General features: G+C 43.1%; 3 protein-coding genes across 8 annotated transcripts; 1 reads left to right on the forward strand and 2 right to left on the reverse strand.

Moving 5' to 3' along the window:
* Nucleotides 1–1,385: 1,385 nt before the first annotated feature.
* Nucleotides 1,386–3,736, reverse strand: LOC146498085 (alpha-2-HS-glycoprotein-like). Its single transcript, XM_085139208.1, has 7 exons — nt 3,466–3,736; nt 2,998–3,105; nt 2,831–2,912; nt 2,546–2,700; nt 2,357–2,452; nt 2,154–2,225; nt 1,386–2,030 (listed from the first exon to the last, which is right to left on the reverse strand). The coding sequence occupies exons 1-7, from the start codon at nt 3,661–3,663 to the stop codon at nt 1,581–1,583; spliced, it is 1,161 nt and encodes a 386-aa protein (XP_084995334.1). The 5' UTR covers nt 3,664–3,736; the 3' UTR covers nt 1,386–1,580.
* Nucleotides 3,737–5,130: 1,394 nt separating this feature from the next.
* Nucleotides 5,131–10,777, forward strand: LOC146498086 (sentrin-specific protease 5-like). 5 transcript variants are annotated; one of them, XM_085139189.1, is made up of 11 exons: nt 5,131–5,554; nt 5,908–6,537; nt 6,640–6,852; nt 6,930–7,035; nt 7,111–7,258; nt 7,371–7,418; nt 8,346–8,423; nt 8,612–8,749; nt 9,824–9,907; nt 9,995–10,045; nt 10,127–10,777. In XM_085139189.1, the coding sequence occupies exons 2-11, from the start codon at nt 6,165–6,167 to the stop codon at nt 10,241–10,243; spliced, it is 1,356 nt and encodes a 451-aa protein (XP_084995315.1). In that variant the 5' UTR covers nt 5,131–5,554; nt 5,908–6,164; the 3' UTR covers nt 10,244–10,777. The 5 variants fall into 5 exon arrangements, with proteins under 5 accessions (XP_084995315.1, XP_084995312.1, XP_084995314.1 ...); XM_085139186.1 differs by having other exon boundaries at nt 5,132–5,386; nt 5,466–5,554; nt 5,908–6,852; XM_085139188.1 differs by having other exon boundaries at nt 5,132–5,386; nt 5,466–5,554; nt 5,911–6,852.
* Nucleotides 10,766–20,175, reverse strand: LOC146498087 (protein crumbs homolog 1-like). Of its 2 annotated transcripts, none has more exons than XM_085139174.1 (8): nt 20,074–20,175; nt 17,652–18,623; nt 15,604–16,154; nt 15,308–15,473; nt 12,678–13,587; nt 12,552–12,593; nt 12,319–12,441; nt 10,766–12,184 (listed from the first exon to the last, which is right to left on the reverse strand). In XM_085139174.1, the coding sequence occupies exons 1-8, from the start codon at nt 20,075–20,077 to the stop codon at nt 11,932–11,934; spliced, it is 3,021 nt and encodes a 1,006-aa protein (XP_084995300.1). In that variant the 5' UTR covers nt 20,078–20,175; the 3' UTR covers nt 10,766–11,931. The 2 variants fall into 2 exon arrangements, with proteins under 2 accessions (XP_084995300.1, XP_084995299.1); XM_085139173.1 differs by lacking the exon at nt 20,074–20,175 and adding an exon at nt 18,872–19,074.
* Nucleotides 20,176–20,265: the final 90 nt, after the last annotated feature.

Below are 20,265 nucleotides of genomic sequence, written 5' to 3' on the forward strand. Positions count from 1 at the left end.
CATCTTACTCCCATTAAAGGACTCGTGTCCCTCTTTTTTTTTTTATGTCACAACATGTGCAATAAAAGTCTTAAGGCCAGCCTCAGCGGTGATGCAGGAAGACATCTGCAGGACAGAAAGCAAAACCTTCTGTTCATTTTCTGTTACAGGTTTCATGCGAGAAGTTTTTTCTCATGATCGGTCACGTTTGTTTCAGTTTGTGTCACTTGTCTGTCTACTCTGTCCCTGTTCATCATTTAAAGCTAATTAATTTACTCATTTAATTCATGTAGACTTGTACAATGGCCTGAGCCACAATTTGTTACAAACATTTAAATGTTGCAGTGATTAAAATGAGTCCTCCTCTGTTAACAGCAGCGCTCAGTATAAACAGTAAAGAAAAAGTGAATATATTCAGTCTAACGAGCTGTTATATCATTAGCTGTGGAAATTGTGGAGCAGCGCATGTGTTTTCAGTATGAAAGCTTCCTTTGGCATCTAAATGATTTTTGATTGGGAAAAGGGTGACTCTAAGAATCCAATAAATTCTATTAAGTGGAAAGTTACTGTTTAATAGGTTGAAGTTTACGGCAAGCGGTAGCTGGGAGCCATGAACTCTGGCCTCAAACAGATGTGTTTTCAGCACAGTCGGACATCCTGAAGATGTGGTCATCTCTGCTCATTATTCAGCCTGTCTATAGGAAACGATCTGAGAATTTGAGTTCTGTGTGGGAGGTTTATGGGTTCAAAACGACTGTCTAAAACATCTGGAAAGTGGGTGTAAGAGCAGCTGGGTATAAAAATCATCTTATCTCTTCGTGTGTGGGTAACCAAGGACAACTTTTTTTTTATTTGGCTGCTTATCTTATCAGTTTAGCCCGTGGGGGCATTAAAATTGCTTTTTAGACTCAGAGGGTTCACAGCATTTTTGAGGCTGTCTACCTAATTTGTCCTTTACCATGAACCGCAGCTTCCTGAACATTGATCCATTCTTGTAAATTCACTAATAAACTTTGCCCATATTCACCAGCATTGACCTGTATGTTTGTCTGTCTGTAACTTGAGAAACTCAGGTTGATGGGATAAAATATCTTATCAACATTTTCACATTGAAATCTTTAAATAGCCTCTTATGATTATGAAGTCTGAACTCTTTCATACTTGGATGTATGAGAATCCTGGTGTTTTTGTTCATTTCTGAAATGTTGAGTTGTGTTGAGCGTGGATGTGCAGAGGAAAAGCTGCTGTTGTTCATGGCTGTATCAGCAATGTCAGCCGGTTCACAGGAGGGTCGTTGGCATGAGTCAACACAACAGGCAAACAGCACTGTGGACTTTTGAAATCGTTCTAGAGGACTTTGCAGAATGACGGCAAGGACTACAGTACAAATGATCAGTGTGTCCTCATTAACCCTGTAAATTCACTTGAGATTTATTCAACATCTTTACAGACAATTTGACAGAGAAGCTGATTTGACAGTTTAAAACAATGAATTATTTCTCATTGGTTGGTGTTTTGTTACATCTACTGGAAATGGCTAATGTATCAAAGGTGCTCTGCTACAAATGAAAGCAAGTATAGAGTCTGTGAGACTTGGACACTTAGAAGAATCTGACTCTTCCTGGGCAGACTGGCACGAGAGTAACTGGTCCTGTTTGAACAGCAGGAGCATCAACCACGGCAGCAGCTGCAGCAGATACATCTCTCTTCTTCAAGCTAGGTGATGTATCCTTACTCCATAAGGATTCTCCAGCTGAGTCAAAATCTGCAGCAAGGGCAGGGTCTGCAGCTGGAGCTGGATCTGCAGCTGGAGCTGGAGCTGGATCTGCAGCTGGAGCAGCAACAGCAGGGACGACAGGTACATCTTCATCTGATTCATCTAATTCTACTGACTCTACAGATAACAGGACGTTTTGATGGGGGTTGTGGAAAGCCGTCAGTTTGTGGTGGCTGTGGCCGTGCTTGTGTGACAGGCCGTGTGTTTGCACATGAACCACTGGTGGTAGGACGGGGTCTGCAGCTGCAGTGCTGTTGGCATCTACAATGGGAATCTAAAAAAATGACATCAGTAAGAGAAAAACAGTTCTTAATGTTTTCTATGTGAACGTTAGATGGTGAATGTTGTTTTATTTTTATGTATCAGAATATATTAGAAGTCAGATGCAGTATTTTACCAGAGTGGAGAACATCTTGCAGTCCACACTGTGCTGGGCGATTGTACCTTTGGCTGTACAAATCCCACGAGCCTGGAGAGAGAGGCACACCTCTCAGTTTTGTTCATTTTCAACATCTGGTGACCTGATTGAACATTTCTCCGTCTCAGATCAGCTCAACAGGCCTGAAAACAAACTGAGTGCTTTTACTACTGTGTACTCACAGCCATGGCATCGTTGAGAGGCACGCAGGGATCCTCGGTGCAGTTTCCCTCAACAACCACATATTCTGTTATGAAGATGGGCCCACCAGACACAATCTGAAAGTATTAAACAGCACTGATGAACTGACAGCTGCAGGTTAAAGCGTGCAGCTGTGTTACATCTGGTAAAAAGTATCCTGACTGTCTGACCTGTGATGACAACCTTCCAACCTCGAGAAGAACGTGTGTCGTGTTCACAGTCATGTTGTTGAAGGTTGTCAGAGAGGCATGGACAAAATCCAGCGCATCGGTGTTATTGAGGGGAAGGAGGCTGGGACAGCCCAAACACAAATCCTCTGTGGATACTACAAGTCGAGCAGGAAAGTCACATACAGGTTATTGACGCATGCAGTATGTATGGACACTGCTGTGGTTTGTTCTTTGTAATCATTTGGAAAAATTGGTAAATCATTGGTAAAAATCTGTGATCTTTACCCTCTGATTTGCACTTGAATGCAATGACCTTCAGAACACCGCCAACCTTCTTCAGCACCACATCACAGTCTCCTTCTACCGCCTGGAACGAAGAATCAAAGTAGGTTGATCAGAACTAATATCGACTGAATTACAGGAGTCGAAACCTGAGAGCTTCTGTGTCTCACCGTCTGTACTTTGGGCCTGACTGTGCAGTTTGCAAGAGGCAGCGGGTCCAACACGTGACAGTCTGTCTCCAGCAGGTCAACTTCAATGTCGTATTCATCTCCGTCTGGCTGAATAAGCAAAAATATATACAAATCAATGCACAATTGTTAAGTTACTTTTTAAAAATGTAGTACATAAGATGGTAATTGACTAAATTCTGCTGTATCTATTATTCCAGATGCAGGTGAACATATGACAGCTACTATTAGCAAAAATAGAGCACATAGCTGCTTTTGATTTAGTCTGAAAATATCCTAAAAAGTTAGAAAGAGAGGGGCACCATAAACAAAACTGTCTATAACATGATGCAGTATGGACTGCTACACTTTGTTTTTATCCTTCTTCTCTTCCCAGTAAACTTTATTCTTGTCTACTATGTTCACACATTTCTGTATGTAACCAAACAGCACCTCCACCTGCTGACTTACCTTCGTGTAAACCTTGATTTCGTCGATCTGGTTCAGTACATACTTGTAGCCATGATGGTGCTGGGCGTTGAGGTAATCCTGCGCCACCAGAGCAGCCTCCTCCGCCTCGGGGGAGTCGCACAGAGGCAATCGCACGATGGGTTGAGCCCATGTCCCCACCAGCAGTCCCAGCACCACAGTGAAGCTCAGGAGATTCATTTCTGTGTGAAATGCAACAAAAATAAGGTATCACAGACGAGCAGACACTGGTAAAGATGAGAGGCAGAGCTGGTGCAGGTCGCTGCTTATATATCCTGTACTTTAAACATGAAAACAGAGCCAAGTTAAACACGATGTTCATCCCTCCTGACTCTTGCGTCACACGGTGGTGCTTTTTTTTTTTTTTTTTTTTTTAAAGGATAACTGCCAAAGCAAATGGAAACTCACAAAGTCCAGCGTGGGACGAGCAGCCTTTAGTTCAAATCAGTTTTAGTGTCACACTCCTGCAACATATACTGATACCTGTCTCTATGTCTGCCGTGAATATATATCAAATATTACATGTGAGAAGATCTTTGGGTTCACTTGTATTGTATAACCAGCTGTCTCCCTCAACAGAGGTCACGCTGGTCAACTACAGAGCTGGGCCCCACTGTCAGCAGGGATCTGCGGACTTGCTCAATGATACTAAAAAAAAAGAAAAAAAAAACAGGATGTTTGCCAGATTTGGGGGTGGGGGGGACAGCGACCATCTGCTTATTACACCAGTGTCACTCAAGGTCAGCAGCAGGCCGCAAACAGAGATACTGATGAGAAGATTTCAAATGTTTTCTCAAATGAGCAATAAAGTGCAGACTGAGGACCGCCGCAGAGTTTTTCCATTCCCTCTAGAATACTTCACAAAGCTTTGAGGTTTAATAACTTTAGTAAAAACACACGGTCACTTTCACATTAAATCACAGATATGTTACAGTACCGTGCAAAAGTCTTGAGCCACGGCCATTCCTTTAGATTTAGCTTTGAATGAGCCCTTTAAACTGTATCTTTAGGCACTTTGTTAGTAGCAGCCTGCCACAAGAACAACCTCCCAAGTTTGTTTGGCTTCTCCTGAAAATACTTTAGATTTTTCCCAACTACTTTTATAATTGAAATCTTGTGGCAGAGACTTCATTTTTAAAAGGCTTCCCTGCAGTCTCTGCACGTAGCAGAGACTGCAGGGAAGTCCATAATGTTTTTGTTTGGCTTATCATTTTCATGTTTAGTTTTGTGGACTCTGGAAATGTTTAATAGTCAATGACTGCAGAAGGTTGGAAGGCAAGCAAGACATTTTTTATTCTGATGTTTCTGTAGCTTTGTATTTATTAATGAGACATGATTTCTTTGATTGGCGTTTTAATGATATTGCAAGATCAACTTTAAAGACAAAACAGAAATGGATGATGGATGAAAAAACATAAGAGGTAAGAGTGTTGAGAGTAATGGAAACTAGAAAGAAGAACTTATTGTGGCCTTATTTTGCAAAGTAAAGGGATGCATAAGTTGAAGTTGAAGATAAGATACAGAGAGGGCCTGCAGGGGGCAGTGACACACTTTAATGTAACTAAACGGACATCTAAAGAAGAAGATCGTGTTTTGATTGGTCAGGATGAGAGGGGCACGTGACTACATGTGACTGTTAACGGTCAACGGATTGGATGAAGCCGAAGTCTAACAACCAATCACAGCAAGACGTCGCTCACGTTGCGTCCGTCTGCGTGATCCAATCTTGCATCGGCTAACCTGAATGCTAAGTAAGCTAAAGAGTTTTAGCTCCAAACGCCGTGTTCTGAATAAAAAACGCTCTGATTTATGTGAACGCACACACGGACAGGACGTGTCCGCTGAGAGCTTTCTCCGCTTCGAGGTTTCATTGAGCCAAACGAGGGGGAAACTGCGAGGCTACGTGAGTGTGTGGCTAGCTGCTCGTTTGTTGCAGCCAATTGTTGGGTGTCTTTAAACATCGCCGGCTTTTTTTTTTTAAGCAAGGGTCTGTGATTGGAAACACGTGTCTGGAAGAAAGCAATTCAAGGCGGGCAAAACAGCGACCTGTACCCGCTCTGACAGCCTGGAGGTAACAAAATAATATTGCTTGTAAAAATAAAAATGTGTGTCTTTCTATGTGGGGACATGTGCTGTACACGCACACCTGGAGGCAATTTCTGATAACTTCTGAAAAAGGCCTCCTTCTCAGTATAAAGAGCTGATGCAAGTGCAAAAGCAACAACTGTGATGGAAGATCTGTTCAGATCATTTGCCTTGGTAAAAGAAGCAGTAAGTAATTAGTCCATACGCACGATTATACCTGAGACGAATTTACCAGCGTTCAGCCACTGATCGGTTCACCGCAGAATCAGATCTATTTATGAAATCCTTTTTCATCAAAGTGAGGCTCATGTGTAATCAAACTTTTGTTCTGTGTCGCAGCAGATGGTCAGACTGAAACCAAAGCCAGCACAGGGACCCCTAAGTAAGCTGTGAGGATCGTGTCAAATTGTGAATTCTTCAGACCTCATGTTACTTCACCTTTCCACTTCAAGGTGAAATTGTCTCAGCTAGCAGCGGCTGGATCATGGCCCGGAAACCATGTAGCTCCGTGTGTTGGTTTGTTGCTAAATGCTGCTACATTTGAGCCGTCTCGCTCACACTTGGCTCTCGGGAAGGCGTTCTTCACTCTCTGCCAAATGCACCGAGCACAGAGCCAGCGGAGCAAAGCGAAATACTTGAAGAGGAGGAAGGGATCCATTTCTTTAATCAATGGGGTCTCTCACATGTCCAGGCGAGCCAAGAGGCGCTTGTACTGTAAACTACAGCTTTGGATGTGGAGGAAGTGGAGAGAGAAGTGCCACTTTGGGATATATAGAGCTAAAAAACGCTTTGGCTCTGGCTCAGGCCCTGGCCTCAGTTTAAAGACACAAAAAAATAAAAGGAAAGCGTACCACGTGCTGAATGCAGCAAAAACATCAGTCCTTGTGTCAGCTCTTGGATGTGATACTGGAGGTTCAGAGGATCCCCTTAAAAGACTGAACCAGGATGTGAACACAGATGCTGCTGCAGGTACTGATGGTGAAACCATTACAGGAGAAACTTTGGTGCACATTAGTGAAATTAGAGAGCCTTTAAGACACTGTCACAGTATCCAATCTTCATTAAATGCAGACAGTAACACATGTGAAGACGTCACACAGAGCAGGGTACCAGGAACAGCTCCTGCACAAAGACTCGAGGTCGGCAGCCCATCAGCACAGACTGCTGCTACTCCAGGCCAGGACCAGAGTACAGTCACAGATACTGATGAGACAATCAGTAGTAAAAAAACAGTATCCCCTCACACTGATGTCAGCCTGAACGCACTGACGAAGGACATCCACGGTATGTGCATCGTTAACTTTTGGTGCAACTTTCTTCTCTGGGCCGTTTGTTAAGACAGAGTTTCTGTGTTTCTCCAGAGTTTCTTGATGACTTCTACATGAAATATGGAAGCTTAATCCCATTACGTAAGAGCGACGTCTTGAGGCATCTCAAGGGGAAGTTTTACACTGGTTTAAGTGACAGGTAAATCAGAATTCTGTTGTTGTGGTAAAGAGTAAGTGGGAGTTTTCTGAGCGTTGCCTGTTTGTGTCTGTTCAGGAAAAACACAGTCCTCTCTGAGGTTACCAGATACCGAGCTGCGATCCTCCAGAAGCCCGTCCCGTCTTTTCAGGTGGTCTACAAGAAACACACGTTGACTCTGGACGATTTGTTGACGCTGGCAGATCAGAACTGGCTCAACGACCAGGTTAGCATCATCTATAACACCAAACATGCCATGCTTTACTGGATTCACTGGAGTGTGAATGTTTAAGATCAATGTAACGGGTGTATGTACGTATTTGTTGTTTCTGTTGAAGGTTATGAACATGTACGGGGAACTGATCATGGAGTCTTCCCATCACAAGGTAATTAAACAAAGCTCTAAATGAAGCTCTAAAAATGCTGGAATTTTTCTTGCATTGGAACGCTAAGGGAGGAAAGATTTCACCTACCGGAGTTATTCATTACAGGGACTATAAGGCTGTATGTATTTCTATATTATTTAATGAGGTCAGTTTATTTACTCCAGACTGTTTAAAATGCTTTTTACCCCTCCGCTGTAAAAGGCTGACAGAGTATTGCTGTCACTCTGCTGGGCAGGCAGGCATGGAGGCGGAGGAGAGCTGGAGAGGGCATCTAGCCAGTTTCAGGAACAGTTTCTGCTCCTCTGTACAAGCAGGAGCAGGAGCCCCACAAAATGACTTCCAGCTGCTCTCTATGAGGGTGGCATGAGAACTTAATGTCCTTTAGTTGGAGCTCACAGATGATCTTCGTGCAGCTCGACTGGCTTTCGGTGCCACAGATCACCAGAACGGGCAGGTCGACCACTGGCACCGTTCGCTTTTCACACATGAGAGCAGATTCACTGAACATGTGTAGCAGACCTGAGTCTGAAGATATCATCCAAACGTGATACTCTCTGCAGCATCAGCCACGATGATTGGTTAGGCAGTCGGTCAGTGATGCTCTGGTGATGAATAGCCTCTGAGCGTCAAACATGGCTCAGCTTGTTAGCCAGTGCTGCGTTGAGTGCTGTTAGATATGGAGATGAAATCCACAGACCTACAGTTAGACCTTATGCTGGTGCAGTAGGGCCCAGGTTCCTTGCTAGTAGCCCATGTAGTGCTGTGGACTACCCCTAGGAGTACTGGTACCCCAATATGAGACAATACTGTAGATATCGTTCCAATATTTATCCTATTACTTGAAAGCGATGTTTGATCCTAGAACTTTTAAATCTACGTATTTTTAATTGTTATAAACTGATGATTTCTGTTTGTCTTCGCTTTTAGGTCCATTTTCTCAACAGTTTCTTCCACCGGCAGCTGATGACCAAAGGATACGATGGTGTTAAGCGATGGACGAAGCAGGTGAGCTGTTAGATGGAAATGATGTGATACCCTTGTTAGTCGTGCAGCTTTCTATTGCCATGTTTCTCCCAGAAGCAAAAAGAACTAATATAACTTTTATTTCTATGCAATGAAAAGTATGAAAAAAGTCTCTAAAGAACTAAAGAGTGGGTGGGATGGGTGGCTGTGATCTCGTGTGTCTCGTCCAGGTGGATTTGTTTTCTAAGAGACTTCTTTTGGTGCCTATCCATCTGGAGGTTCACTGGTGTTTGGTGACTGCCGACATCGTCCAAAAGAAAATCTGCCTTTATGACTCTCAAGGGAACGGGCTCCAGAAAGTTGGAAGGGTAATTCCACACTTCACTTACACTAGGGCTGCCACAAACTATTATTTTGATAGTCGACTAGTCACCAATTATTTTTGCGATTAGTCGACTAATCAGATCATGCATCCATTGGACGTAAAACGTACAGCTTTTTGCACCAGCAGCATCTGCTCTTATATAACTATCATGAGCTTACAGCTTTAAGTGTTTAAGGTATGTGCTAACTAAAAATAAAGACAAGATGATAGTTTATTAAATTTTAATGAAATTTGCAGATTGTTTCGGTGAAGTTTAATAAACTCCTTGCTATCTAAAATATAACAGGACACCGGAGTATATTCTCGAGCATCTCACACTTCTGATAATCAGTTGTCTGCTTGACGTTTATTCAGCTGTGTAAAAACTATAACTTTAATCTCAGCCGAACCGATTTACTCAGGAACAAATAAAATACTAAAAAAAGCCAAACAATAATATTTTGAAGTTATCTAAGTGACTTATATATGTTTAACCTGAGTAACGAAAGACGGAGGTGGGTTTGAAAACGATTTGCCGGAAGTCCGGTGTTCTCACGGCTCTAGTGAGCCTTGCCCCCGGCTAGCTATCGAGCTAGTGGGTAACAGACGTCTCCGAAAACGTCTGAGCGCTTTTGAAAATATGTGGTATCTTGATAAACTGAGCAGATATTTGAGATTTACACAGCTACATTCTCGCCTGAAAATATGTTAAACGTTTATTTTGTGACCCAGAAAGAATAATAAGAGTAATATTAAAACTAACTAGCTGCCGCCATTGTTGGAAACTGAGCTGGGCTGCGCTATGAATTCTGGGACAGAGCTTCTTCTTCTTCGGGGTTTAACGGCAGCTAGCATCCTTGTACATGCAGTGCTGCCATCTTCTGTTTCAATCCGTTATTACACTCTTAAATCCTACTACTTATTCCTGCATCTTTTGGGATCTTACAAAGCTTCAAACGACGCGTCGACTATTAAATCAGTCGTAATCGTGACTAGTCGACTAATCGTAGCAGCCCTAACGTACACGCAGTTACTTTGACAAAATACTTTTTCTTTCTAAACGTTTTCCTCTCAACAGAACATCCTGAAATACTTGATGACCGAAGCAAAAGAAAAGAAGCAAACTGCTTTTGAAAGTGGTTGGACGGTGGCGTTCAATGAGGTACGTCATCCTGGTTTAAACTTTTACCCGTTTGAACGCTCGCTCTCACTGACACGATGTGCTGTCTCCCCCTGCTGCTCCTCGCAGAAAGTCCCGCAGCAGACCAACGAGAACGACTGCGGAGTTTTTGTTCTGGAGGTACGTGCGACTGTTCACGTGCATGATCGTTTCAGATTTGTTTCTGTTGCTTGCTCACTACATGATATTACTCTTTTACAGTATTCTAGATGCCTTGCTCTGACAAGACCCCTCCACTTCTCACAAAAAGACATACCAAAGATACGAAAGAGGATCTACAAAGAGCTCTGCGACTGTAAGCTCCATGAACAGGACTGATGAGTCATTAACTTGTTGGATGGATGTGTTTTGGTATAAAAATAACATAATAAGCAACTTAAAGGAATCCAGATGCTTTTCTTTCCAAGCTCCTTGGACTACGATGACCTGGTCCAAGGATGACTGAGAACCTTCACAGACAACATCGTGTAGGGTGTGATTGTGGTAGCAGCTCCACAGCGGCCTTACATTATGTATATAATGTGAAAATACGATCCCTGCTGCGAAATATAATTCACTCGTCAGGTTACATTTTCATCCATTTTGGTAACTACTGCATATGATCAGTATTTAATCAAGCATGTCTTTGAGAGGAGAAGAAGAGTGGACTTACCTGGAGCCATACGGAGTCTGTCCGGTGTCCGTTTGGCAGCTACTATGTTTCTGTGAATCTTATTGACACCATTGTTAGCATCAGATTTGACCTGTTATCACCAGACGACTGAACTGAAGTAGTGTTTTCTTGAATGTGCCCGTTTCAGATGAGCAATATGTATACAAAGGATTTAAATAAAAACTGTCTTTTTCCAAACATTTCACATTTATTTATATTTGTTTCTCCTAAAAGAGACCTTTAATGCTCATTTCCATCTACATGATTTTTTTCCTTGGACTCTCAGAGTAGGTTTGCATGATTCATATTTCAGTATGATCCTTTTTTAAATCACACATTAGACCTTTTGCAGCCCCTCAGGTGTGCCTGATTAGGCCATATTAGGCATATCACATCACACAGCGCCAAAAGTAGAAAAAAAAATGCATAAGAGTGAGTGTTTAACTCACATGTTTGCATTTGCTGACCTCACCAGTTCAGTCTCTATCCATGTTTAATATGAACATCCATGCTATGTAGATGCTATGTTTGAGAAATTAAGGAAAAGCATAATGGGTTCCCTTTCAAGATCAGATACTGTATGCAGGACAACTTATTTTATATTACCTTACATAAATATTTGTAAATACGTCTTAGATACATATATTGTAATTTGAGTTTCATCCTCTTGATTATAACTATGCGAGGAACAGTTGCAAAACCCCAGTGAGAGAAAAGCTGTCGCACAGATCAAAAAGTGGATATTTAAGGCACACAAAGAGCTCTCTAAAGTGCAGTTTTCAGTATTAGAACCAGATTCACACACTGTCAAAAACACGATGGAGTATGTATTGGTCAATATCACATAACCAAATAAATCTGTTCACAACAGACACATCTCTATTGCTGACCCTGTCAGTACATTACACGAATACATAACGTATATTAACAGCCACTGTTCCTCGTTAGCAGCTCGTTGTGAAGCTGAGATTTAAAAAAAAATTGTCTTCATAAAAAATTCAAACATTCATAAAAGTCTCATGTTTACGAGTGCACACTGAAACCAAGAGCTGTGTATCTGCAACACGGACCACTTAAATACTGCAGGTATTATGTAGATTAATGCAGATACACCTGGTTTATCAACCTAAATCACAAGAGGCCACAAAGGAGAACAGTTTCCCCTTACCACGGAGACTATGTAGGTAGATATATTTGCTCACAATGTCTGTGGACGTGTATGTTCCCACAGGAAGAGATAAAAGTGATTCATACAGCCCAAAGATGTTGCAGATCTCCTCCAGTAGATGTGCTGTTGTTACTGATTAACCCTTCACATCGAGCTAGGTCTGATTTTATTCATCATAAAGAGGGTCTAATCGTTGATCTGGAACCCCCACTCAATTTCTGGCTCGTCGTCGAGACGAATCACGAGGTAGGACACGAGCTGGAAGAGGTTCTGCCACAGGCCCAGGAAGAGGTACAAGTAGAAGTCGCTGACGTCTATTTGGCAGTGAATCCCCGAGTAATTCATGTCGCACACGCACTCAAAACTGTTCACGTAGTTGACACAGAAACCTCCGTTCATACACGGGTCAGAGGCACATTCATCCAAGTCCTTCTCACACCTGAAAGGAAAATTTAAAAAAAAGTTCTGTTTTTGGCCACTTGGGGGCAGTAGCGGCACTGACATGGACTTTTAAAATCACACGGGGTGGTTGGTAAGTTGCGTGCAAATTAACTATCATTATGCATGTCATACCATTGTCCCGCGAAGCCAGGCAGGCAGTAACAAGCATCATCATCCTCGGAGCAGTGTCCTCCATTAAAGCAGCTGTAGTTCCAGCGTGTACCCGTGCATGTAGACAAAGGCAACTGAGGAAGTCTGGGCAAACATCAGAAGAGAGAAAGTCAACACTGTTTAATTCAGAAATGGTTGATTTGTTGTTTACTTGGTTAAGTGAAGTGTGTTGAATTTGATGTAAAAGCACTTACGGATTGGTCTCGATGTACCATGGGATTTCAGGGAGTTTCTCGCTGTAATAGAGAAGTTTGCAAATCAGCACAACTGGTGACATTGCTATCTCTGGTGACATTGAAATCAACTCTTGAGGAACTCACTCGCAGTACTGGCCAGTCATATTTTGAGGGCATAGACAGGAGTACGTCTGGAAGCCTTTGAGGCACGTGGCGCCGTGGCTGCAATTGCTTTTTTCACACATATCGACTTCTACCTCGCATTGCTCGCCGCTGTACCCCTGCTCACACGCACACTTATACCCTGCAGGTAGGCTGACACAGTTGCCGTAGAGACAGGGCCCGGAGATGCAGGGGTCTGTTGAGACTTGACACAGGTGGCCCGTCCACTCGGAGGAACACGTGCACTGATGCAGGTCAAACAAGTCCTTGCAGACACCCTCGTTCCTGCAAGGGTTAGGTGTGCAAACACTGGCTCCCCAGCAGCCGTACAGCAGAGGCGCATTGCTGTTTATCCTCAAAAACTGCTCCTCCTGAGGTCTGGGCAGGTTCAGCTCTGTATCGGGGTGGAAAGGGAGAAGAAGCCCCCCAATCTCGACAGGGCCCAGACAGCCAGACAGATCCACTCCAGCATTCAGGCTTAGACCACCCAGGAAGATGTCCGCTTCCTTGCTGAGAAACTCCAGGTCACCCACAGCTGTTTTGGGCATGCTAATGGCCTCCTTTCCTCCATCCACGACCATGATCCAACTGGAGGTCGATGCCTGGGTTTCCAAGCTGAGCTTCACAGTGTGCCACTTTCCATCACTGAACTGAGTCTGGCTTTGAATAGACACGTTGTCCTTGTCACCCCCAACCTGGAGATCCATGACCACATGAGAGTTCAGGAGAGAGACCGTCAGGTAGTTTGAGTCCTTGTGTGCATGCAGTAATGTGGCAGCAAGCCGTCTTGAGCGGAAGCTGAGGGAGACACTGGTCAGGCTGCGCTTAATCTTTCCATTGCTCCGGTACTGTGGAATGCTGCTTCCAAGCCGAAATGTCACATTAGACAAGCCTGTAGCAGAGACATGGAGGAGCAGCTTACTACTCAGGGATCTTGTTGCAGTCTCAAAGCATCACACCCATACAGACTACAGTCCCTCCTGAATATTAAAGACTCGTGTTTTCAGGTCTTGAAAAGTAACCTAACACCACATTGCTCTTAGCCCTCCTTGTGGCTGAAAGTTTGACACAACCCATTGTAAATATGCTCTACTTTTTGGGGCGTGGGCCATATTATAGAGCAAATTAATCTTTTCCCAATTTCCTTTTTTTTTAAAACACATGTACACGGTAGATTTTGTATTACTCGATTGTCCTTTTTTCTTTTCAGTTATCCAATGTAGATGTGAGAAGAACTTTTCTCCCTTACAAATGCCAAACAAAAATAAATGTCATCTAAATTTAAAGGCCTATGTGAGCTTTTCATGATGGAATAAAGTCTAATTTAACTTTCTTTCTTTAAAAATCACTGTTCACATCTCTCAAAAGGAGTGTCTCATACCCTGTAAAGTACCTTGAGGTTAGTCAAGGCTAATCCACTCCATAAAATACCCTTAAAACTACAGTCTACTTACAATGTAAGATTGGGACATGTTATTGGTTTTACTGTCAAATTACCAAGAAATTATGCAGCACTTAGAGCAGCAATTACTTAGAGTATAACTTATCTCCTTTCCTGTAAAATACCCAGAATTGTTGCACTATGTAAAGTTACTTACTAATTATTAAAAATTACTTACAGACTTATTTAATTTATTTACAATAATTATTTCTTTGCGTCCTCTAAAAGCATTATTCTAGTATTCCTACCTTTATGAATGTGTAGGTTATTATAATTACATTGTAATATCAAATAAAAAAAACACTGACATTCCATTAAATTACAGGGGAATTACATGCTAAGTTGCACGCTGTATTATAAAGCGTTAAACCAGTTTCTTTAAGAACTGCATACTGCTCATGTTTAATAAAAAAACTGTCTGGTCTGCTTTTACAAAGTGCACACCGTGAGCGGGAAGTTTCTAGTGTAGTCACAAGGTTAGAGTTTAATTAAGCTAATCTCTTTTTTCAGGACTCTGTAAATTCAACCACACTTGACAGTAGCCTGGCAGCATAGCAAATACAAACATACCAACTCTGCCTCAGCGGAAACTGATTTGTACTGGCGTACAGAAGGAGATGATTCCACTTTATTCTGACTGAGCCCTAATAACTTCAACGAAAACATAATTCCAAAAACATCCAGTGTGAAATAACCCCACTGTCCTTACCGTTTGTTTTTATTTAAACAGCAAATTAGCTCAAAAACTGTTTAAAAAGCTGTTTTTCCCTCCCCTCTGTGAACATGTGACTGTTCCAGGAAGACATGTCATCATAAACTACCACAGCCATGTGGCAGCAGAGTTAATCTGACCAGGGATTACCATGCCTTAGAGGAATCCCATGCAGGATCCCTGCCTCTACTGTGTTCCCTGCTGTAATCAACAGTGCTGTAATTAAAACTGTGTGTGCACCATTGAGTCCCCTAAAGGGACGTGCAGTGCTGATGATGTCTTCAGTGGATGTCAGTTATATGCTATCTGAGGGGCTTGCACATTACTTGTAAATTCTTCCAAATGCTTGCATGTGCCATGAATGGGAAATGAATTCTTAAAGAGTCTTTATTCCTCCCTGATGATGTACTTTCAGGACAGGCATTATGCATGACTGGAACCTGTTATCAGGTTACTTACATTCAAAACCCTGAGAGAGGGGCTGACACATTGCAGCAGCTGGGCAGGGAGACAACTCGCACCATTTCACCTCCTCACAGCGCCGCCCTGCAGTGTTGGGGGGGCAGTTGCAAATGAAATCGTCCCACATGGAGTAACACACTCCCCCGTTAAGACAGGGGTTCACCTAATGCAGAGAAGACAGTATCAATTAATTAAAAAGCACTCTTTCAGTGTCAGTGCAGACACCAGGGTCGCAAGGGGTAGCAGCTCATGCACAACAGCGTTATCGATATGGCAGCACTGCCATAACTCACAGCACAGGCGTTGTCACTGCTGCATCCTTCTGCAACGCTGATGAGTTGTTCCAGGTTGTACGATTCTACCGGAGTTGATATTGGATAGAACTGCAGTCTTTTGTTGTTAATCCTCAGATCCTGGATGCATCCCTTGAAGTACCCGCCAAAAGAAGCCGATGCCCTTGAGTCTGGTAGCCCCCCGACATAAACCATATCCCCAGGATGGACGTGGATGAGCCTGATGGGCATAGAGCCCTGGCTTTGGGCTGACTGGAACAAGGTGGCTACCACTCCTTCCAGTTTCAGAGTCACCAGGTGGAAATGGCCATCATTGATCACAGCCCGACCGACCAGGGTCTCAAAGTTGTTGACCTGAACTTTGATCATACCCGCTTCCAGCCACAGGCGGAGGTACTGGCTTGTGCTGTTAGTCATGATAAGGAGCAGACCACTGGGCTGTCTGGTGCGGATAAACATGGATATGATCACAGTATCACCTGGGTCATCATCCAATGAGAACACAGCATAGTTCTCGAGGTCTTTGTTTCCAAACCTGGCTGTGATGTACTCTGTATAAGCACGAGAAAGAGAGAAATTCATAATTTACTTAACAGGAGCAGTAAAGTCTTACATGTACAATCCCAGTAAAAACTGTTTAAATATGCAGCATCTCCAGTCTTTATGTAAGTGATAAAAAGATGTATCGTCTTATCTAACACCAAATAGTCTCTAATCTCATTTTTAAGCAAAACAATGCCATGATTATTGTACAGTTGTCAGTGTTATGGGAACTAAACGAGTTATTGTTTCAGTAAAAGGTTTTTACACTGAAGAAGGCTCGCAGGTCATTACAAGGAGGAGCTCCTCAGTTTGGCAACCAAAGAAGACACAAGTCCATAAGACTCCCTGATCTGGCAAACTGAAGGCATTCCCGGTCAATTACTGAATACCACGTTTTTTTAATCCTCGATGCAGGTGTATGTTCTAAAAGCATGGCTGTTTGACTTGACAGTCTGCTATTTCTACCAGCTCCGTAAGCTCCTTTAACGTCTGCCGACTAATTTTATCCTGCAGGGTGCTTCTCTTCACAGCTCACTGACACTTGAGCAGCAAGACGACTCAGGCTGAACTTGAACTTGAACCAGTGCACCTATATTTAAAGGGTATCTCCAATAATTTGTCAATGTGCAAGTAATGTGCAAGCGATCGCGGCTCAAGAGTTGGGTGTTCGTCTTGTAATCGGAAGGTTGCCGGTTCGAGCCCTGGCTCGGACAGTCTTGGCCGTTGTGTCCTTGGGCAAGACACTTCACCTACCGCTTACTGGTGATGGCCAGAGTGGCCGATGGCGCGATATGGCAGCCTCGCTTCTGTCAGTCTGCCCCAGGGCAGCTGTGGCTACACCTGTAGCTTGCCTCCACCAGTGTGTGAATGTGAGAGTGAATGAATAGTGGCATTGTAAAGTGCTTTGAGGGTCCCGAAAAGCGCTATATAAATGCAATCCATTATTATTATTATTATTATTAATTAAATGTTGTTCATGATTCAGAAATTTTACCTAACAGAGATCAGGTTAGCGCTAATGGATGTGGTTCAATGGAAATCACACCACATCTATTAAACCAAAAGTTGCACAAGGCCAAAAAAGGCTTTTGCTCACAAAACCTACATGTTTTTTAAAGTTATAACCTCAGACTGAAACAGCCATTTGTTAAAGAGGACCTCCATTGCTGTGTTTCATTGTGGGAAAGAAAATTTGTTTTTTGAGGTTCTGTACCTAAAGAAATAAAAAGACTATGTAGGGAGGAGGCTGGGATGGAGAGACAGGTCAACAAAACACTGGATGCAGAGCTTTTTAATGCCATGACTTTATGCAGTATTTAATGTTGCAGGTAAGGAAACAAACACAGGAGAAGCCCTGGACAGTAGGCAGGGACAGACAAGGTTTTTGTGGATGGCGGAGCAAATAGGAAGAAAAACTGGGAACTAACAAGCAATTTGAGTTTACTTGAGAATCTAATTTAAAAAAATTACAATTGCAATGATGTTAATGTATATGTAAGTCTTACCCTCTGCACAGTTGTTTCCCTCATATGGCCTGTGGCACTCACAAAGGTAACCCCTCCAGCCTTGGCTAACACAGCGGCCTCGGTTCTGACACGGGCTGTCGTCACACTTGTCTTTGTCGCTGCACCCCACAGTGATGTTCGCCTGGATGCGTGAACCTTCTGGCGCTATAACCGGCAATAACAGCCATGAGTCTACAAACACATCTCTGAAGCAGCCCAGAAAAGGAGGAGGGTAGTCTGCTTCCTCTACTGCCCTGCCCAGTGTCCAGTTCCCACTGATTGCTCCAATGAAGAGGCTGTGACGAACTGCTCCTGGCTCAGGGAGAGAGGAGGCCTGTTCAAGCAGCTGGACTTCAGCATTGGACTCTCTGGTGCAGCTTCCTTCAGTGCATAGCAGCCTGATGAGACTGACCACGCCACCCAGAGATGCTTCCACTGTGTGCCACTTGCTGTCAGACAAATACCCTGGAAGCTCTTGAACCAATGTGCTGGAGCCTTGGCCTCTCAGGCTGAGGAGGCAGAGATGCCCATGCATCAGCTCGATGCTGAAGAGCAGATCGTCCACCCTGCGTTGTAAGAGGGTGCCAACCGGTTGTTCCGTCCTGAAGCTGAAGGTGACGTTAAGAGGAGCTTCTTGGTCTAGGAGCGGCGTCTGTATGTACATATAGCCTCTGGACTCAAATGAGAAAACAGTGGGAGTCTGGCATTTAGGGCTCGTGAAGCCAGGAGGGCAGATGCATGTGTAACTGTGGTGATCGTTCACAAATAAGGGAGAACACACTCCTCCATTCTCACACTGGTTCTCATTACAGCCTGTAAGTGCAACTGTGCAATTCTGTCCACCATACAGCTGCCCGTTTTGGCTCTGAGAGGCGCAAAGGCATCTGAATCCTCCATTGTGGCTCTCACATACACCACCGTTTTGGCATGGCTGCTGTTCACATCCACTGATATCCTCGCTGGAGACGGTGTCTAGAGAGCAGATTATAGTTCATTATAACTTTTTATACATATATTTGTGTAAACAGAGAGGCACGTAAGGCGTCTACACAAATGAATTAATTTTAAACATACAAAAAAAATCAGTTGTACAAACTTCAGTACACTTCACTTCAGCCAGTATTTCCAAATATGCCAATGACGAGGTGAGAACGAGAGCAGAAAAACATACTAATGACTCTAATATTGACCTCTGACAACAACACACAAGTTATATTTACCTGCAAAAAGCAACCACAGCATGCACAAATACACGCTGAATCTCAACATTGTCCCTTACAATCCTACAAACTGTTCAATATTTGGCAGGTTTGTTATTTTGGATCAAACACAGGTGAAAATACTTGCATGTGCACTTCCATCTTCACTGCCTGTCCTCACTGTTTGTGTGCGTTCACTGAAATGCATGGATCGCTGCACGCCAGATAGGAGGGATTAAGCTAATGCACTTACAATGTCTTACACGTTAAACGTGTTGGGGAAGGGAGGGGTGCACCCAAGAGGCTAATCTGAACAACTTCAAGCATGTTCCCTGGACAGAACTCTAATGTCCTCTTATGTAAGGGATGGCGATGCCAGAGGTGCCAGAGTTTGGGCACAACTGAAATTCAGTTTGAGAATTAAGTTTATGTAGAGGTAAACAGCCCTTCCATTCACTTTTATGCACATGTCCTGAAACATGGACACTAACGCAAATGGATGTATGCACGTGCACATACATATGCACTGCAGGTTGAGTGCAGTTTGGCTGCAGTGGGCTGGATCAAGGCTCCAGTCTTTGAATGAGGCAAACTGAGGCCAGTGTTTCTAATCTGGGAAGCATCTTTGTAATTTAAATGCCTCTGACGTAACCGCAATTCATTTAACTCTAAGAGCATTCACTTTGGTCTCTGGTACAACTAATGGGCTTGATGCTCTGTTTGTGTTGCTTATTTTACCATTGGTCTGGTAAAGTCTCAGGCTGATAAACCTAGGACTCCACCCTATGATGAGGGTTTTGAACCCTTAAACTCATTCATTGAAAATATTACTAATATACACCGTATTGCCATGCATTCACTTTAGTGAATTCAGAAGTACAGTGCTAACAATGTACTTCAAATTTAAATATACAGTACAACCAAATTGCCCTGCAGGAGGTGGGGGACTCTGTAAATTCTTCCACCTGGAGGGGCCACAGCCTAATCGTGGATTCACATCCAGGGCCTTCTTGCTGTGGGTCAACAGTGCCGACCATCACACCAGGTTTCCTCCAATATTACTTTATATTATATTATTGTTGCAATTGGCTGGAAATGTTACATTTTTAAAAACAAAATGCTGCATTTATATGTTGTCTTAAATGTTAGCCGTCAGATAAATGTAGTTAGAAAGTAGAAAATAACAGAAAGCCAGTATGCCATTAGCTGTTGGACTACATTACCCATGATGCCGTCGTGTTATGAGCTCACGATGATAATCGACAAAAAACACCCCAGCCTTTGTTTATTTCGTCTTTGACTTTTCATGTATTATATAGAAAACGAAGTAACACGGGCATGAACTGTCGTAATTGTTGAGGTTTATTTCACTGCTGCTTGTGCTTACGCGGATAAAAATGGACCGTTAGTGAACA

This window comes from Neolamprologus multifasciatus, chromosome 18 (assembly GCF_963576455.1).
Source record: "Neolamprologus multifasciatus chromosome 18, fNeoMul1.2, whole genome shotgun sequence".
Taxonomy (NCBI): Eukaryota; Metazoa; Chordata; class Actinopteri; order Cichliformes; family Cichlidae; genus Neolamprologus; species Neolamprologus multifasciatus.

Bases quoted from the DNA above. Each gene is read 5' to 3' on its own strand.
- LOC146498086 (XM_085139185.1), top strand. From the start codon at position 6,165: ATGCACCGAGCACAGAGCCAGCGGAGCAAAGCGAAATACTTGAAGAGG. The intron at 8,424-8,611 runs GTGAGCTGTTAG...TGTCTCGTCCAG, and splicing joins TTAAGCGATGGACGAAGCAG to GTGGATTTGTTTTCTAAGAG. The intron at 10,046-10,126 runs GTACGTGCGACT...ACTCTTTTACAG, and splicing joins GCGGAGTTTTTGTTCTGGAG to TATTCTAGATGCCTTGCTCT.
- LOC146498085 (XM_085139208.1), bottom strand. From the start codon at position 3,663: ATGAATCTCCTGAGCTTCACTGTGGTGCTGGGACTGCTGGTGGGGACA. The intron at 2,453-2,545 runs GTCAGACAGTCA...TAATACTTTCAG, and splicing joins TTGGAAGGTTGTCATCACAG to ATTGTGTCTGGTGGGCCCAT. The intron at 2,226-2,356 runs GTGAGTACACAG...CTCTCTCTCCAG, and splicing joins CTCTCAACGATGCCATGGCT to GCTCGTGGGATTTGTACAGC.
- LOC146498087 (XM_085139173.1), bottom strand. From the start codon at position 18,920: ATGTTGAGATTCAGCGTGTATTTGTGCATGCTGTGGTTGCTTTTTGCA. The intron at 13,588-15,307 runs GTAAGTAACCTG...TCTCTGCTACAG, and splicing joins CCTCTCTCAGGGTTTTGAAT to GCTTGTCTAATGTGACATTT. The intron at 12,594-12,677 runs GTGAGTTCCTCA...TCTCTATTACAG, and splicing joins ATGACTGGCCAGTACTGCGA to CGAGAAACTCCCTGAAATCC.